The sequence below is a fragment of the Silurus aristotelis genome (genome assembly GCF_946808225.1).
Source record: "Silurus aristotelis genome assembly, chromosome: 16".
Classification (NCBI taxonomy): Eukaryota; Metazoa; Chordata; class Actinopteri; order Siluriformes; family Siluridae; genus Silurus; species Silurus aristotelis.
In genome coordinates, this window is record NC_139589.1 from 9,818,217 (window position 1) to 9,837,300 (window position 19,084).

A 19,084-nucleotide genomic window follows, 5' to 3' on the forward strand; every position below is an offset into this window, starting at 1 on the left:
ACTAATGCCACACTGTTGTTGAAACCCTAAAGGAAACAGCTCAGAGAACATACTGCACAGTTAAGTCCAGTTATTTCACTCAATCTAGTTGCTTTGGCTTCAGCAGAGGTGGGAAGAGTAATACAATATTCTACTTAATTAAAATAACTGTTACTTCAATAAAATTTTACTCAAGTACAAGTAAAGTTCCCGGCCTAAAAATCTACTTAAGTAAAAGTAAAAAGTAGTCAAAAGTAGTAGTGCTCCCTTTAAAAATTCACTTGAGTATAAGTACAAAAGTATTTGCCTTCAAATGTACTTTATTATCGAAGGTACTATGATATTTTTATGTATATAATGTTCCTATTATTTCTGTTACAAGACTCTTTGCTTAATCAACCCAGATTATGTGAAAAGATTTTGTTACTCTTAGCACACTAATCTATTAATAGAATGATTATTAATAAGTCAAACACTGATTGATATCTATTCAAATGATCGTGAGCCCAAATTCTTCTTTTTAACTACATCAGAAAATGTGCACAAATGTTGAACTGATGCTGAACTGTATGTTGGTGATGAGAAAATACCATCAAGCACCGATTAAAACTAATTTAAAACAGAACGCTCGCTCGACACTGATTGGCGGCTTGCTGCGTGCGATATTTGTGAAGTTAAAGTAAATATAGTGAAGTTAAAGTAAAGTCTCCCCAAATAAAAAAATACTTCAGTAACGTACAGATACATAAAAAGCTACTTAAGTACAGTAATGAATTACATTTACTTCCTTTCTGTCCACCACTGGAAGGAACAGTGGTGAACTTGCGACAGGGTCACGAGCGGTCAAGGCTCATTGGTGCACGTTGATGCACCACACTCCCAATGCAGACTTAATTCTTCTTACAAAACTTCCATTTACCAGATGCTGAGCTGAAATGAAATGAATCCATTGAATAGCAGACAGAAGGCTAAGTAGTGTATAAAGATCACTCATACCTACTCTTTACAAATGTTAATATGTAAAACCTATTGATCAGAATAAGAGATAAAACATGCAGCAAAAACACGTGACTATATCTACACATTCAGGGACACCACCAGGCCCCCTTTATGAGAAAGATCTCATGCATTACAGAGAGATTTTAGCATAAGATGACTCGGGGAGGAAAACATTTTCAAATCGAATTATTTGGAAGATTTCCGGTGACTCAGTAGTTAAAGGCTCTGGGTTGATCATCAGAAGATTAGGGTTTTAAGTCTATCATTGCCAATTACAGCAGCTATGACAGCAGCAGCTCTGATAGTAGTTCAAGCAATAGTTCAAGGCAAATCACAGGTTGGTATTTATGCAGTCGTTTCTGAATGGAAGTGAGTAATTGTTTATATGGTAAAGTTTACGCAGTATTTATTAAAGCGGACTGTTTTTTGATAGTCAGAGATGGACTATCTGCTTTGTGGTTTTATCAGTAACATAACAAGCTGTGTGGTTTTTGTCTTTAGGTTCAAGAGAAGTAAAAAGTAACTTGTGAAAAAATGCCTCTAATAGTTGCGAGGAGCATAAGTGAAAAGACGTGACTTCTCTAAGGAATGTTTCCCAACGTTTAATGTAACTACAATTGAAGAAAAAAAAAAGTCACATATTAAATAAATAAAATAAGAATAATAATCATCAAACTGTTACTGTGGAATAATCATTTTAAGTTATGCCATTGAAGGGGAAAAATAATGAGCCTTGTAATGTGTTAGTGATCCGTTAATCCTCCTTACATCTGTCCACATCACACCCCACACCCCACACCCACCAAAGTGCTTTATTCTTTACATGGTGATTAGTGCAGCGAATGTGTTCCTCTGTTTTTGGAGTAAGAACAAGAATCAGCATTCTGTGTTGACACAGGAAGTATACAACCGTAACCACAGTCTCGACTTTCCGCATGCCATCAACCAAAATGTCTAATGCTTAGTTTTTTTTTATTTATTTGACCACTGACTTTCCTTCAGACAATTTCACAAAGTGCACACTTCAAACTTCTATAACAACTTGTCATGCCAACAACACCTTATATCTTGCAGTGTTCTGTTCACTGGAAGCTCAGAGATGTGCAGAGTAATTCCTCCCTTTACGTTGGCCTCATTCTGATGTAACCCCAATTACCAGAGGTGACAGGAAGTGGGCTGAAGCAGGTTACCGCTTGTTTTTGTTTTTCAGATTGGAGTGTTCAGAGGAGACTTGTTTTTTTAATATCATTATTATTATTTCACTTTTGCTTTAGCTCTCTGCACCTTAACTGTGTAAATGCTAGGAACGAACTATAAGAATGTGTGTCTTATGTAAAGGTTTATACACCCAGGATCAAAATGAAAAATCTAACACAATCAGGATTGAGAGCAAATTCAAATATGGCATATTTCTGCACATTTAAATGCACCCTTATTATTTATTCACAGAACTGAAATGTTTAGTAACACGTTTTTAGTCACATCCGATATGTCAGAATCTGCAGCCCTAAAATGTTTTGCTACTCAGCTAACAGTCTTTGTGTTTGAGGACTTTTCCCTGTACTTCCTTACAGAATGCTTGTATTTTGCATGCAGAGCATGTTAAAGATCTATCAATAGATTTTGGTGAGCAGTGTTGTGACTAAAAAGGACACTCGAAAACCAAACTCTATTGTTTTAGTATTTCTAAGATTCTGTTTAGATATGCATTGAATCTTTGTTTTTGTTGCACTATTTATTCTTCATCCATTCAGTTTCTGTACTGACCATAGAATTTTGACTTGATTTTTTTTATTATTTAGTGGAATTTATTTTTCTCTGTATCTGTACATTTCCAGTAATCCTGACTGTCACAAATTTCCAAAGCATAATGAACTTACTTAAATATATAACAATTGGAATGAAACTCCTTTCATGAAACGATTTTCATGCTTCCTCCGTTTCACACACACAAAATGATTTTAATGATTATACCCAGAGTTTAATGTTTGATTTTTTTGGACCACAGCAGGGTATTTCAGAAAGTATCTGGCTTATCTATGTGCTGTGTTGCAACTGTTTGTGATCAGATTGCAGGAGAGTTTTTTCTTCTGAAGTCTCTTGCATGCAAATCATGTTTGTGCAAGCAAAGCTGCACATTGGACCGGTTCCTGCACTTTGGTAGTGATCTGAATGATGGTTCATAAGAAACATATACAGGTTCCTTCTGTCAGAACATGTTTTAATAGCTTTCATTTTAAAAAAGTCAAAAATAAATTGAAAAAAAATAAATGGGTGCCAAAACATTTGCATGATACTGGATTTTATGAACATATTCTAATACAGAACACATCTGAAAATACACCCCTATGTCCTAAGAGGTGATTTATTTGTGTTTATTAATTTGTTTACACACACACACATATGTGTATTTTAAATATATATATATATATATATATATATATATATATATATATATATATATATATATATATATATATATATATATATATATATATATATATATGCAAACTCTCTCTCTCTCTCTCTCTCTCTCTCTCTCTCTCTCTCTCTTTCTCTCTACAGTATGTTCTCTGTTTCTCTACCCTCTTCCTTTGCTCTGTGGTATAAATACTGAAGGCGAACTGCAACAGCACAGGCTTCCTCACTCACTTTCACCCTGTAACACAGCAATGTTGCGCTGCCTCATTACGAATCTTTTATCTCTGTGAATATTACAGACTGACAAATGGCAGCTATTTTCTGGATGCTCTTGACGCTGTATCCATTCGTGTCTCACTCTCAAAGTGGAGATGACGGTAAGCGGTTCCAATCCTAATTAAATACTATCAAAAGGTTATTGTCAGGTACAGTGCATCATTATTCGGGGAAAGTAGAGCATGGGACTGATTAGAGCATCTACATGTTCTGTGAAGCATCATAATGCAGCAAAAGTGAACTAAGCCTATTTGTTATTAAGAGTATTATGTACGTATCTTAGTAGATGATCATAGAAACCCTGTTATTTTAATATCTTTGTGGTACTATATATTTTTAACAGTTCTCTGTTCCTCTATAAATACTTACTGGATACGCAGTGGACTTTTTGTGCATACATTTTTTTTCCATGTTAGACAAATTTTGTTACTATTGTCATTATTTGCTATTAACTGGCTAGTAATAAAATTAAAAATAAGACAATAAGACTTTGTGATGGAACAGAAAATCTGTATATGGAATATGTATATCTTGATCTGTTTATTCCACATGTCCTAATACAGGAGAATCTACTGACATTACCTGCTGGTCATTGATGAGTTTAAAGCAGAGCGATCTAATCTGCCACCTGAATGAGTGTGACCTCGACATTTGTGAGATTGTTGCAACAATTTGGTGTGCTCTTCATTCTGATGTTTTGGTTTTCTTCTGTTCTAACTTGTAAATGGTCGCTCTTAAACTGACTCGACTGCATCCTGTTGTTCTGTTTTCAGTACTGAGAATATAGAAAATGAAATGTGTTCCAAAACAACTATGGAAAAGAACAGTTTCTCGTTCTTGGACCTGAGTCCCGTATCAAGCTATAAAATGCACATCCATGTAAAAGGAGGACAAAACCAAACGCAATCGATTCTGTTAAAAAAAATAGGTATGTCATATTGATTTTTTTTATTTGCATCTTCTTTGAGTCACCGATTTCAAAAAGGTTGAATTAATTTGTACTTTGCAGTTAAAATCACAACTCCTGAGATTAAAAATGCTACGTATAAGCTTAATGAAGCAGTAATTGACATTAACTATGAGCATGAATATGTCAAAAAGCCTGCTTTCCAAGTGGAATTCTGGGAAGAGCATTCCACTGTTAAAGAGGTGACTTCTTTTTTTCTGATTTCTGATCCCATCACTATGTACAACAATTTGCACGTGGTATCAAAGTAACAATAAAATGTATTGTTTGTGACAGAAAATAACAATGAACTACCAGCAAATAAGAATAGGTGGAGATAAGCTGCAAGACAGTGAGATATACAACGTACGAGTCAGAGCCCAACCTGTGGGTTTTTTCAGTGGTAGCTGGACCGAGTGGAGCGCGACGAAGAGCTTCAAAGTGAGCCACACCACAGTGCAGGGTGAGAGTCCTCTCCAAGATCCTACACTATATAAACTAAGCTTGTGGGGACCTGACCATAAATTTTGATGTGCTTTTTGAAAATCTTACTCCATATTTAGTCAAATTTTGTTGTTATAATAACCTCCCCTAGATGTTCCAATGTGCTCATTCATTAATGAAGTCAGATACTTATGTAGAATAAGGAGGCCTGGGGTGCAGTCTGCATTCATCCTACTCAAGATCTTCTACTTTAACCCATGTAAATCATATCTACATGAAGCTCACATTGTGCACAGAAGCATCGTCATGCTGAAACAAGTTTGGGCCTTTTAGTTCGAGTAGAGGGAAACTTTCACTCTACCACATCCAAAAACATTCTATACAATTGTGTGCTTTTAACCTTCTGGTAAAAGTTTGGTGAAGGACCCCATATATGCACATGCACACTAGTACAATCAGCAGCAGACCAAAAACCAAAATGTTCAGGCTTAATTCTTAATAACTTATATCTGTAAGATCTCTGAAGAGGCATGTTATCATGACGGAAAGAAATGGAAAATGCTCTGTGGAAAATGCATTTAAGGTGGTTGTAAAGAGATCTGACAGAACAGATTTGCTCTTATCATCGCAAATGTTCTATGATAGAGCTCAATTCCTCTCTGACCTTAACAATTACCCAAAGGTTGCATTTCTTTACTAAAAAAAAAATAAATTTATCATTAAAAATCTATTTCTAGTTATGTTTAATTTTGTAGAACGTTCACAACAATAATTTTTCTGCTCTTGATAACACTATACACTATACATTTGCGTACACTATAGAAACTATAAACAGTCATTTTCTTATAATATAATAATTATGGCTGCCAAATGGAACGTGTTAATAACGCTAATAACGCATAACCAACGCATTATTAACGCAAGTTCATTTTAACGGCGCTAATTTAATACCATGCGATTAATGCAGCACGCATTACTGTTTGACCATTTTTATAAAAAATATAAATAACTAAATATAAAAGAGCTAAAATTAAAGTAAAAAATACACATTTACTCACAACGTCGTTTTTTATTTAGATCTAAAAAAAAAGAAAAAAGTCTCAAATAAAGCACCAAAAATGCACATGATGCACACATTCGCCAATTAAAAATTGTCCATGTGGAAACATAGCAAAAGTTCCTTTTGGTGTCTTGATGATTTACGTCATTTTAAACACCATAATTACTTTGAAACATTTACAAGAATATTTGCATAAAGCATCCACTTTGTCAGTTTCCATGTTGATTATAGTATTAAAGACTTGAAAAGTATTCATTAAAGGCACATTAAAATGTGCGATTAAGTGACCACCATGCGATTAATCGCGATTAAATATTTTAATTGATTGACAGCCCTAATAATAATAATACAACAAAACACAGTGTAACACAGTGTTTGTTTGAAAACACAAGTGCTTCAACCTTATGAACTTTTTACCCTGTGTCTATTTGTTTGCAGCTTTGCCTGTGACTTCAACATTCTGTTGTGTCCTAAATTAACAGCTCAGCATGTTCATTATATTCAATTTTTGAAGTGTATAAAGTGTTCTCCATACAAGCCTTTATGTAAGAATATTAATATAAGAACAACAATGTATTGAAACCCAGGGTTTGTTGTTGTTATATAAAATGAGAAAGGAGAATTTAGCAGAATTGTGGTACAAGAACTAAGTACATCACGCTATGTGCACACATAACTCTGAGAAACTAGTGAGAGCTTTCATTGCCTCTCAGTAATGTTACTAAAGTATCAGCTGGCTGACACTCGAAATATGTTTTTGCTGATTCTGAAAGAATGTTTTTACAAAGAAGCAGAAAGTCCAGCTTATACAAATGACTTCTAATGAAAGTTTCAACTGACTCATTTTCATCCTCCTTCTTTCTTGGCACATTCTAATGTCTGTCATTAATCTACAAAAACTTGTACATAGTTTATATACTATTACTTGCACTAAATTATAATTACCGTTTTTTTATACAAATGTATGAGCATCATTTGTACTCAATTGTCAACATGTCACGGTGAAAACATTTTACATTCTGAATGTATAACAACAAAAAATTATTATTGTGAATAAATAAAGTGAAGTACATAAAATACACACAAAGTTTTATGTGTATTCATAGAAGTAAATGAGAAATACACAATTAGTATATTAGGTTTCTAAAGTTATTTTTTTATCACAAAATACCCTTAGGTACCTTTAAAAAAAGGTTTGCACCTCTCTTTATGAATGATATCATTACTTTCATATCCTCTGATCAGCTCTGGTTCCTCCCTCCTGTAATATCTGGCCCCCAGCATTCTCAGATGCTCTTTGTTCTAAACTCTCACTAATGTCACAGAAATCTCTAAGACCTACAGCAGGTCTGGAGGTTCTGACAGTCATAGCTAATCTTCGACACAAATACTTATATTTGTTTTCTGTTAGTGATTATAGTCTTGTTGCATGTATTTATTTCATTTTGAAATATATTAAATAAAGGTGAGGCAACAGGAAGTGTTGCTGCCTTACAGGTTTATGGTCAACTGATGGTTCAACTCTAAGCTCAGGTTACTGCATGTTTGTACTTTCATGTGTTCTCCTTCGGGAAAGAGCATTTATTAAATGAATAGATAAAGCAATTTACAATTAAGTAGGTTTTCCCCTTTGATTGTTCAATTTATTTTGTATATAAACTTGCAGGCAGCTTTATTACAGAAATTTTTTTTACGTTGTTCTATTCAATGTTCATGGCTTCAAGCAGCTGATGAGTTGTTTTGAGTCTAGAACATGTTGAACATCATACATTATCATGATTTTATCTTTGCCTGCAAAAAGACTATAAAAATAAATTCCCCTGTTTCTAATTTTTTCCCCAAACTGGTAGCAGCAAAAGTAAAGCAAACGGTGACACAGGAGCTTCTCAGGAGTGCATTTGTGTCATTTTTGCTCAGTTGCTGAATAATGATTTGCTTTTAAGCCTGAATGAGTGTGAATGTGCTTTTAAGGTGCTCTGTGATAGACCTGCATGCTATAGGGGGAATGGTTCAGTCTCAAGAAAAGTATATATTATATATATATATATATATATATATATATATATATATATATATATATATATATATATATATATATATATATATATATATATGCATGCATATACTGACACTAATATATAAAAGTATGCACTAGTTAATAAATTGATATTAGTTATCACCCTGGAAAACTAATATTCTATACTGTAACTTCATACTGGAACGTGATTGACTTATAATTTAAATGCTTGATAAAGATGATTTGCTTCTTTCATATCAAGGTCCTTCACTCCTGTACATCCCCCTCTGCTTATCTCCTTTTGGATTGATTGCCATGGGTTTTCTGATCGTGCGATGGAAGAAAGAGTGAGTCTATTCTCAACACAAAGATTGCAAATAATGTTTATAGTGCATCATTGTATGGCTTGAGTTTGTGTGTATTTTGCGTCTCCTAGAATACAGGCCTGCCTTTTCCCTGACATTCCAGACCCAAAAGCCACACTCGCTCAAATTCATAGACAAAAGGAGGTAAGTGAAGTTGGGATTTATTCATTCTGGGTCTGCATTCAGTATTTAGTCCTAGATCGCAATCGAAAAATGGTAAATTCTGAACATATTTTGTTACAGCACTTACCAATGAGTTTCAGCCCGGAAATCTTCAAGGACATCAACATCTATCCTGTAATGTACACTGAGGAGAAGCAGTTTCCTCCTGAGTATGATGATCAAAATAACGCCACAGAATCCTGCAATGGAACGTTGAAAAGTTCTCGTCCCACTTCAGTGTGTGAGCAGCAGGATGAAGACAACCAAAGTCTGGACTCAGTGACATTCCAAATGAAAATGAAGCTGTTGGAAGAGCATGAACCCGCTGAGGTTGCACAAGATAACGCTGGCTGCCAAAGTGTAGTAGCTCTACAAAGACATTCTAAAGATGAGACCTATGTCACCATGTCGAGCCTCTATAAAACCCAGTGAGATGGGATACAAAAAAAAATCACATACGACAGGTAAATCTCTCATTATTAGCTGCTTATTTCATCAGGCTGCTCTTATTCTCATGGTACACTGTCAGTTCGTAATTATCTACCAGATCCCAGAATTCAGATTGTGTTGTTGATTCTATGACAGGTCTAGTAAACGTCTACATTACAGCCGACATCCTACATTAAAAAAAAGGAAAAATAGATATAGCGTATAGGCAACTATACAACAGGTTCAAACAATACAGTCTTATTTTGCTGCTAATTTCTTTTAAATAATTTAAACTCCTTTATTAGTAACTATTACTAGTATTAACTCCGAATGTTTAACAGTGTTGTGGGGTGATTTCCTTTGCCGTACACGCAAGCTTTTTTAACTACTAATATGAGTCATCAAATTAAAGCATCATTGTGTGGGTGGATTGCAGAGCAATGAAAAGTTGATGCTGATTCTTGTAAGAGAAACTCATTGTAAGTAAAACCACCAGAGCCTATTCAAAAGCTTATCCAAGCAACCGATACACATAACAATAGAGCTAATAGAGACGCTATTAGCAATGTTGAAGTACAAGTAGCTCATTATCTGTTTACCTGCAAAGCTCTGATAATGGCAGTGTTTCATTTTCTTGAGGTACAAAAATGTTTCTAGGTCTTGTCTGGTAAATGACTTGCATTTGAAACAAAGACTTTTCTAACGGTTAACAAAAGACCAAACAGTTTTCATGCGGCTTTATTTTTAAACTAGCTGACATGCTAACAGCAATAATGTAGCTTCAATTTGGTCAGGCTACTTTTACTATATCGCTTGCTGTGCAGCTAATTTGTTTAAGCTAACAGCATACTTAAGGTAGCTTGCCCAGCATTTTATACTATTAGTTCCAATTATAATGATTATTATTTTCTAACAATGTGTTAAAAGCAGGGAATGTTGAATTATCTTAATAATGTTTGAAGTGTATGTTTATCAACTTTACCATTTTAAATGGATGTATTTCTGCATGTATTTCTCTTCAGTGTATGTAACAAAAGTATCAAGACTTTCATGTATGCACAAGAAACCACTCTGTATTGCATCACCTCAGATTCTATTTGGATTTGCAATTTGGACAAAACCACTGGTTTTTCAAAAAGAAGAACTGCAACTGTGTACTGAAATGCTGAAACCAGTTAATAACCAGGATCACAGCATTTCACACGGTTGCTGTTAGCATTTTCAGAGTTCACAGGTGTTCCTTCCCAGATGTGAGCACTTGATTGATCATCAGTGCTGATGATACATTAAATACAGTAATACAGCTGCTAGTCTCACTCAGTATTACAGTAATTACTACTGATGCAAGACAGTATATAGTATTTATCCCCTCTTTTGCTTGTCTATGATTATTTCAGTAAACCAGGGAATATATTCAGTCACAACTGCACTGAAAGCACAGGTTTTAATAGCATTACTTTTTTTTTTTTTTTTTTTTTTTTTTTTTTTACAAAGTGCTATTTTCTTGTGAGATATATATATATATATATATATATATATATATATATATATATATATATATATATATATATATATATATATAAATGACTTGCATTTGTATTGCAAGTACAAAAAAAATTTTTTTTTCCTTATTTGTTTTTCTTTTTATTTATCAACCTTTTAAAGTAATGTAAAGCGGTATATAACTATAAGCGGTAATATAACGGCCATAAAATTCCAAGGGGTTACAAGGAACTTGAAACATATTCACATATTGCTTGTAATTTACCACACGTACAGAAAAAAGTTGATTTGCGTTTGCTGACGCCCACAAAACATAAACGGTGAAGTTGAAAATGAAGAGAGAAAAAAAGATGACTAAACAGAAAGTACAGTGTGTGCTAAGGCATAACCACGCATACTCTACCACAAAAACATCTACTTCTCATTTGATAGGGTGCCATTACTTTCAATCTAATTAAACAGCTAATCCTATTTGTATTACTAATAAATTTGCTTTTCATTGATACCTTCCATGTTATTAAAATGACAGAGGTTCACCAAACGTCCACTCCATTTGTGTGTCTAATTGAAATGTATAACTCATTGCTATTGATTCCATTTGAGGCGAAGCAATTTTAGATAAACTTCCACAAAACTCAGGCGCTCTTGTGACATACTAATATTTTTTGATGAATACTACATTTTCCTTTACTCACAAATGAATCTGTTCACATCCAGCATGATAAATAGAAGCCTGTTGTGTTCTGTCTACTGTAAAATAGCAGGTTATCAACTATTTAAATATTTACTTGTTACTGCTTTATTACATCTAGTATGACATTTAACTGTGTTCCACCTCTCACATCTATAACAGGAAATTGTTTTATTACCACAAAGAATGTACACTGTATAGTACATTGCAATAATCATTTATACTACTGGCTTTATTAAAGAAATTTGCACAACAAAAGCAGATTATTAAAAGTCATTCCAAAAAGTCCCTGAGACTTCAGTTTCTGTTTCTAAGGTTTTAAAGGGGAAGTGAAAAAGCTGAGCAGCGTTACTGTGTCTGGGGTCAGGGATAAATTCTGTCACAGAAAAAAACAATATTATGGTGATATAAGTTTATTTATTATTTTTTTAAGATTAATTCCTAACAAAAAATTATTTGCTCAACATGTTGTCATTGGTTCCTGAATTATACATTTAGGAATACTTGAGCAAAATAACAAATTGCAGCTTTAGGGTAATTTGCTCCTGTTCCACTGAATGTTAAACACACCTATACTGTTTCAGGAAGTGTAATCCCTGGTCCTGATCTAACCAGGATGAGATGCTGTTTAGTGTAAAAAAAAAAACATGACAGGAACTGTGTAAATGCATGAGGAATTTTTGAGCTGCATTCATTTGGTTTCAAACTGCCCACAGTATTTTTCACAATTCTAAAAAACAAAAAAAAAAACACAAAAAAAAATACAAATAATGCTGAGGAACATTAGGTAGTACAAAGGGTAATGTTTTTCCCTCACAGCTACCTGGTTTGATCCTCAGCTTTGGTTACAGTCATTTAAATGTCCATCTCCACATGGGTTTCCTCTGGGTTCTCTAGTTTCCTTCCATGACAAATACATATCTGTAGATAGACTGGTGATGATAAATCGACACTAGCTGTAAATCAATGTGTGAATGAGTGGGCATGAAAGGGGGTCTGGGGGGGGGTTGTTAAGGTGCAAAACTTTAAAACATATGAACTTTGTTCAACCTGTCCATTCACCTGTATCTCACTGCACCCACAGCTTTTTCCGTGAACAGTGTGAAACCAGCTTCATGTGCATGTAGTAATTGAGATGACTGCTCAGGGTGAGAAATCAAGGTCAAAACCTTCATGAATCACAAATATCAATTGGCTATTCTATACGATTAGTGCTTACAATAAAAACAAAATGTCAAGTGCACAGTAAAAAAATTCTGCCAATATAAATTAGTAAATACGCTTCTCAAACTCTCATAGCCTCCATGCCATCTTCATCATCAGAATAAAGTAGACGTCACTGTCGATGGATGCGCTCACTCCACTGTAGTAGTTGAGAAACTCCTCTTTCGTGACCTGAAGAGGGGAAAGTGGATGAAATGATAACCGCCATAAAAAATTCCCCCTAACATGGTTACACTTTTCTCTATTATAAAGATAAAAAAAAGCTTTCCATCACCCATGTTAGAGCTACACAGTGGAATGGAAAGAAGAAAAGGAACAGATAAAAGAAAAAAAAGCACAACCCAGACAGAAATACAAGAGAGTCCATGTTCATTTGTATGAGTGATTGATTATTTTTAACTGCAAAAATTAAAAGTGTATTTCTCATTTCAGGCGTAGAGCAGGTGCAAATGTCAAATAAACCAAAAGTTAAACAGAAATTAAGACACAATGGAGCAGGTTGGCCACATCACCTGCCTTTTTCAGATAATGGAGATAGAGAGGCGAGCGCTGTTAACACCGCTGCTTGCCTGCACTGAGAAATAGTGCTCTGTGTTGGGAATTAGTCTGTTGTGTGTTTTTAGAAACGCAATAAACCCAGGAAAGGAAATCCAAAGCATAGAAAGATTTTAGTCATTTTCGGTTTTAATTGCTGAAATTCATCAAACAGAGGTTAAGATTGAAGAGAAGAGCTACAAGTATTGTGAGGCAAAGTCCTGGATTCTGATTCAATCAAAACACACCAACAAGCTGCTTTCTGACCATTATTACAGATTACATACTGTACAACTCAGAGCCCAATACAGATCAACACCAGCACACTCATATCCTTATTCTGATGGGGTAAAGAGCATTTATTTATGTTCGCTGGCCAGGTTTGTGTCTATAAGCAGTCCATTAACATTCTCACAGACATCCTGTCAGATTAGTTTATATTTGCAAGCTGGTTTTTAGCAAATAAGAACATTAGGAATAGGAATTCAAAAAAATCCATCATGCTAGGTACGCTCATGGTAAAGGTTATGTTGTGACTATTAGCGTTGAAAATGATTAACATTAATACAAGAAACATTCTCAAGAAATTCTGTCAAAAATATATTTTACCAAGCTGGATAGCATTTGGTTGGCATTTAAGTCTATAAATATTTTATGATACAGTTTCTGGTATGACTTAAAATGTTCTCAGAAGACCTTTTAGATTAGCCTACGTTAGCAAACCGAATAAAAAAAATATAGTTTCTTGTATGACTTACAGGTCTGTCAGAAGTTCTGTCAGGTTAGTTCATATTAGCAAGCTGGCAAGTGTTAGCAATTAAGACTATGATTTTTTTATGATAAAAATGTTCTCAGAAGACCTAACAGGTTAGCTTATACTATAGAAGCAAGTTGGCTAGTGTTAGCCTTTAAGACTGAAGATTTAAAAATCTTTCTTAGGTTATCTATAAAGGTTGGGTATTTCTATATTATGAAGCTTTTGAGCATTGGCTTTAAAGATCAGGAATATATATGATAATGAACACAGTCTCTGATATAACTTGAAATTCTCGCAAAAACCCCTTGACCCTTTCAAAATCTATGAAAATTTCTACATACAATAACTTTGCGTATTCAAAAAATGTCATATGACCACTGAAACATGCATTTTCTGGTTTGTAATCTGCAGGCAGACCCTATTGCAGCATACGCGCACACACACACACACACACACACACACACACACACACACACACACAACATCTATAGGTGGTGGTCTATATGGAAGTACTAATACTATACTGAATGTTATATTGCTGATTTTGGTTTTTGATTGAATCAGGACAGGTACATTAGCAATCTGTTGTTCATCTGCTGATTGATTCAGGTTTTATATTTTTGTCTTGAAGAAAAAGCTTCATCTGGTAGCACTTTACCCTGGGACAGATATTTGGAGATGTTAGTTTAAAGTTTCCAGGCATTTTTCATCATTACAATAAAGTAGATGTCACTGTCAATGGAGGCGCTCACACCAGCGTAGTAATTTAAAAACTCTTCTTTAGTGACCTGATGCACAAAACAGGGTGATATCAGCAACCGTCTTAATGGAAACTTGATGGAAACTTGATGGAAACTACAAATGATTAATTATATTTAATATTCCATACAGTAAAAACAGTACAGAGAGAAATAGCAATTGTGTGAAGTTTACCTTCTTGTAATTTCCATTTCCATTTTTAATAGAAAATGACAATTTATTTTCCAACAGATTGATTAACACTGATATATGATACATCTGATATATATAATATAATTAAAGTATGCAGGCAACCTACCATTTTGTCTTTGGATTGTTAGCCTACCTGTCCGTCCTTATCATTAGGAGAATCAAAGTTGTCCAAGAATTTGCGGAAGATCTGCTCCTCGGTCCATTCCCCGTTCTGATATTTGGGGTGATGTTTCACATTATACACTCCTCTCAGATCTTCAATTGTGATCAAACCATCGCCAGTCCTGTCCAGCTTTCTAAACGCCTGCATGACCACCTCCTTCCTCGCGTTGGACATCTGTGGCTGTGATCACAAACACAGACGTAATCAAGAGAACTAGGAATAAGGAATGATAGGCATGATAACGATATCGGGATCTGTGCATGACCATGCATATTTACTAATGACAAAAACATACTGAAACATCTTATGATATTAATACAGTACATTCAACAGAAGGCATGAACTGAGGTGAGTCAAGCAGTATCAGCAATCCTGGATAAAAAATAAAAAAGCACAATAAGCCATGAACTGCACACACACACAAAGATATTTCTCTTAAGAGTAGTGAGCTTACAGAGAAACTGTGGTACATAAGAGCACTTATGTTCTGCCAGGACTGAGACACATGCTTCCTTTCCTCTAGTTCTCAACTGCCTGCTCAGCTGTGCTTTGCATTTTGCTAATCTACACATAATACAGCTCTTAGCCGTCAAGGCTGCCAGTCTCATACCTCTGGAACAGATGCATTTTCATTATGGGCAATATGAGAAAATGTTGTAGTTACCCTGAGAGTGAGAAGAAACTCATCAAAGTCAATCTGTCCACTTCCATCCTTGTCAAATTGCTGAAAAAGTGTGATCGCCTCATTTTTCTCAATGAGAACCCCATAGTCATTCAGCCCCTTTATGAACTCCTTTAGGTCCAGGGTTCGGCTGTTGTCGTCATCCATAATCCGAAAAGCTCTTAAAAAAAACAGAGCAAAACTGGGGTTTAAACAGAAATCACAAGTCATGAACCATAATGATCCTGCATGAACTTCATTAAATATGACAAACCGACTTTCATTTTATTTTATTCCAAGATCAGAAGGAAAGGTAAAAATAAGAATCAGGAATCTCTAATTTGCTAAATTTGTCAACATTGTTTTGTAATTATTCGTTAAAGAATTTGACTAAATATTATGCATTAACTTTCTAGTTTTTATTGTTGAGACATTCAGTGGTCTACTGTAGGCATGTGAACTGGTAATGGAAACAAATTCTGGGGAAAAGAAAGGCATAATGAGCTCATCTAATTTCGTGGCGTAACACCCAGTACTCAAACGAATTATTAAAAACATTCATAAATCCAGATTTGGCTTTGAAAGAAATGATCCAAAAGTACAGAAACACAAACTATTAGATTTAGATAAAGAATTATTGAATATGCCTGAATATGTAAAAAATAAAAAAAATAAAAAAATGCATCTATGCTCAAACCCACCCACCTTCTTTCCTTTCGTTTTTTCCCCTTTCCTTTCCTTTTCAGAAATGAACTGATCAACTCTGTATAATGACCAGAATAGCCAGATCAGATTTTCCAGTAAGACCTTTATCGCCAGGTTTCTTGGCAAAAGGCAAAAGTGTTGTCACAACATAAAGGAATAAAATTTCATCCATTTATCTTTACTCAAGGATTAATCCTGGTCAGGATTGTGATGGAACCAGAGTTTACAGTGGGAATAAAGAGAGACTACACCTAGAACATGACACCTGCCCATGAACCAAGACGTTCACACCTAGAGGGGGATTGAAACTTCTGCCTGATTTGGTGTGCCCTTTTATCAACACTAAATTTATTTCCCAGGTTGTGGTTAACAGTTAATATTACACTCAGTTTTTTCCTAAATATTATTATTTTCTTTAACCCAGCCTACTTCATACTTTAGTTTTTAATATTATAAATGTTCTGATGGCAGTTGTATGCAGTGTTTTTTTCTATCAGTGCTTTAGTTGTGACGTCTGTTTTATCTTTGTACCAATGTTACTATGGAAAGACGTGAATCGTTTCTCCAGCTGGGGGCGCCCTCGTCTAGCCATCTCCATGCTCAGCTGTGGCTGAACAGTCACAATACATAGAGAAACCACGATTGATTGATCTAATACCAGATTTGAAGCAATAGAAATGAAATATTTTATTTTACTGATTAATAATGTTTTATAAGTCAGTTGGAACGCCTGTGTACTGTGTGAAAGTGATAAGTTTCATGTATCATTCATTCGTCTTTAGTAAAATGCTTCATGCTGGTCAGACACGTGCTGAAACCAGAGCCTACACTGGGCATGAAGTGAGAATATGATGGCACTTTATGTACACAAAAATGTATATATATATATATATAGATAGATAGATAGATAGATAGATAGATAGATAGATAGATAGATAGATAGATAGATAGATAGATAGATAGATAGATAGATAGACCATTAATATTATATTTACTAAACAGTACTTTCTTGAGAGACATTTAGAATACATTAGATATACATGTTTTAGTTTTAATATCAATATTAAGAACTCCATATGCAGTAATAATGTTTATGTTGTGAGATTTAGTAAATGTCCAACAGTATAATGTAACATGAACTATATTCCAGTATGTCTAGGTAGTAAGAAGATCCCCTGCCAGGCATAGCATATTGAGAAGTCTTTGTCTTTACCACTTTATCAAAAAATAACATTCCCCAATTTTGTAAAAAAAAAATAAAAATAAATAATAATAATAATAATAATAAAAAATCAAGTGCAGAAACATGGCATCATCATTTTTTGTTTTGGCACCAGTGATGTAGGACGCACCAATGTGTGTAGCAATATATTCACCTGCTGAGGCCTTTAATCCCTGCTGACCCACGGCACAGACACTGCAGCCGCAGCCGCTCCACCGGGTCTTCGCACTCCTTCAGCTTTTTTTTGGCATTGATCGCCATCTCCCGGTCATGCCGAGAAGTGCCTGCCATTATACTATCTGAAATCCAAATTCACAACACACACTGATTATTTGAGTTTTATACACATACACACTAAGTAAACATACCAGCAAGCTAATTTACTGTTGTTTTGATTTGTTTCACTAGCTGTAGATGAGTTTACACTTTAAGCAAGGATTAAAAAAAAATAAATAAATAAAATAAAAACAATAGACATCACACCCCATCTTTACTAGCTGATTGGTGATCATTTTTATATAGATTTTTTTCCCCCTTAAAATTGTAATCAAATGTTTGCATACATATAAAAAAAAAAAAAATGTATTTGTTAGTTTAAAATCCTTTTTCCAGTATAAAATCTAACTTCAATCCAAACATGGTCAACATTTTGGGATTTTCCTCTATAACATTCTTCTAATTATGTTTAGGAATAATTATTAAGGATTCTGATGTGGGCGGGGTTTAAGACATCATCAAAGTTGGTAAATTTCAGATAAAAATATAGAAAAAAGACGACAAAAACAGCGGAATAAACATTTTCCTGACCTTTTGACTGTTGTATTTGTTCACTTTTTTAAAAAAAACAAGTCCAGACCTTTCATGTCTTTATGCATATTATTTTAATTTTTTTTTAATGATAAATGACTAGAATGATCGTTTGTATTTGTGGCGTCTTGTTTTGAATTAAATGATTTAAAAAGCCTTAATAATCCAATATTATTGTATATAAAACAAAATACAAATTATAATGAGATCTATATTTTATGTGATTTCCATATGGCTGAAATATTAACCCCTTGTTTACTCTCCTGTGTGCCCAACCCGGAAGTTGGCAGGGAGTAGCATAATTTTTCGACTTTTCCCATTACATACTCTGATAAAAACAGTTATTTGATGTATCAAACTGGATCAACACTATGACTTAAAACATACAAATATTATCTACATTCCCGAGTTTCGATCTAAAAGTAAATGAAATTGCGGTGAACGTAGTGGTTAATGTTAGTTACTCACCTCCTGCTGCGTCCTGCGTCTCGTGGTTGCTATAGAGACGGGGAAAAAACAACAACATCTCGACCACTTCCGGGGTGTGCAATTTTAATGTTTGGAGTGAGAAGTCTACTACTAACCCGGGGGAGAAAACGGAAACGCCCAGTTCTATAAAATACACGTTAAAAACAATGTAATTACTTTTTCAATTTCTTTTTGGGGAAAACAAAGATGTACTCTTTTTGTCATGATGTTCTGTTCTGTCACATGACTTCATCCTAATGCAAAGAAAAATAAACAACAGAAACAAACACACACAAACAA

At 34.4% G+C, this 19,084-nt stretch overlaps 2 protein-coding genes and 1 long non-coding RNA gene across 9 annotated transcripts; 2 read left to right on the forward strand and 1 right to left on the reverse strand.

Annotated features, from left to right (window-relative positions):
• The first annotated feature begins 3,544 nt into the window (after positions 1–3,544).
• Positions 3,545–10,578, forward strand: il7r (interleukin 7 receptor). The gene is made up of 8 exons (XM_083564921.1): positions 3,545–3,776; positions 4,239–4,350; positions 4,449–4,603; positions 4,685–4,824; positions 4,919–5,084; positions 8,405–8,489; positions 8,579–8,651; positions 8,751–10,578. Exons 1-8 carry the CDS (start codon positions 3,707–3,709, stop codon positions 9,099–9,101), a joined length of 1,152 nt encoding a protein of 383 aa, XP_083421047.1. The 5' UTR covers positions 3,545–3,706; the 3' UTR covers positions 9,102–10,578.
• An 89-nt stretch (positions 10,579–10,667) lies between these two features.
• LOC310739232 lies at positions 10,668–12,820 on the forward strand. Its single transcript, XR_014537298.1, has 2 exons — positions 10,668–11,759; positions 11,978–12,820. It is a non-coding gene; the product is annotated as an uncharacterized lncRNA (long non-coding RNA).
• capslb (calcyphosine-like b) lies at positions 11,496–19,070 on the reverse strand. 7 transcript variants are annotated; one of them, XM_083564945.1, is made up of 7 exons: positions 18,962–19,070; positions 18,785–18,813; positions 17,664–17,804; positions 15,586–15,763; positions 14,892–15,101; positions 14,466–14,595; positions 11,951–12,687 (listed from the first exon to the last, which is right to left on the reverse strand). In XM_083564945.1, the coding sequence occupies exons 1-6, from the start codon at positions 19,007–19,009 to the stop codon at positions 14,494–14,496; spliced, it is 708 nt and encodes a 235-aa protein (XP_083421071.1). In that variant the 5' UTR covers positions 19,010–19,070; the 3' UTR covers positions 11,951–12,687; positions 14,466–14,493. The 7 variants fall into 7 exon arrangements, with proteins under 7 accessions (XP_083421072.1, XP_083421075.1, XP_083421076.1 ...); XM_083564946.1 differs by lacking the exon at positions 14,466–14,595 and having other exon boundaries at positions 11,496–12,687; XM_083564949.1 differs by lacking the exon at positions 18,962–19,070 and having other exon boundaries at positions 11,496–12,687; positions 17,664–17,808.
• Positions 19,071–19,084: the final 14 nt, after the last annotated feature.

Excerpts from the sequence above, each read along its gene's own strand:
- il7r (XM_083564921.1), top strand. The coding sequence starts at position 3,707 with ATGGCAGCTATTTTCTGGATGCTCTTGACGCTGTATCCATTCGTGTCT. Across the intron at positions 4,604-4,684 it reads GATTCTGTTAAAAAAAATAG|TTAAAATCACAACTCCTGAG; the intron begins GTATGTCATATT and ends TGTACTTTGCAG. Across the intron at positions 8,652-8,750 it reads AAATTCATAGACAAAAGGAG|CACTTACCAATGAGTTTCAG; the intron begins GTAAGTGAAGTT and ends ATTTTGTTACAG.
- capslb (XM_083564946.1), bottom strand. The coding sequence starts at position 19,009 with ATGACAAAAAGAGTACATCTTTGTTTTCCCCAAAAAGAAATTGAAAAA. Across the intron at positions 18,814-18,961 it reads CCCAAAAAGAAATTGAAAAA|CAACCACGAGACGCAGGACG; the intron begins GTAATTACATTG and ends CCGTCTCTATAG. Across the intron at positions 15,102-15,585 it reads AGTTTCTTCTCACTCTCAGG|CCACAGATGTCCAACGCGAG; the intron begins GTAACTACAACA and ends TTGTGATCACAG.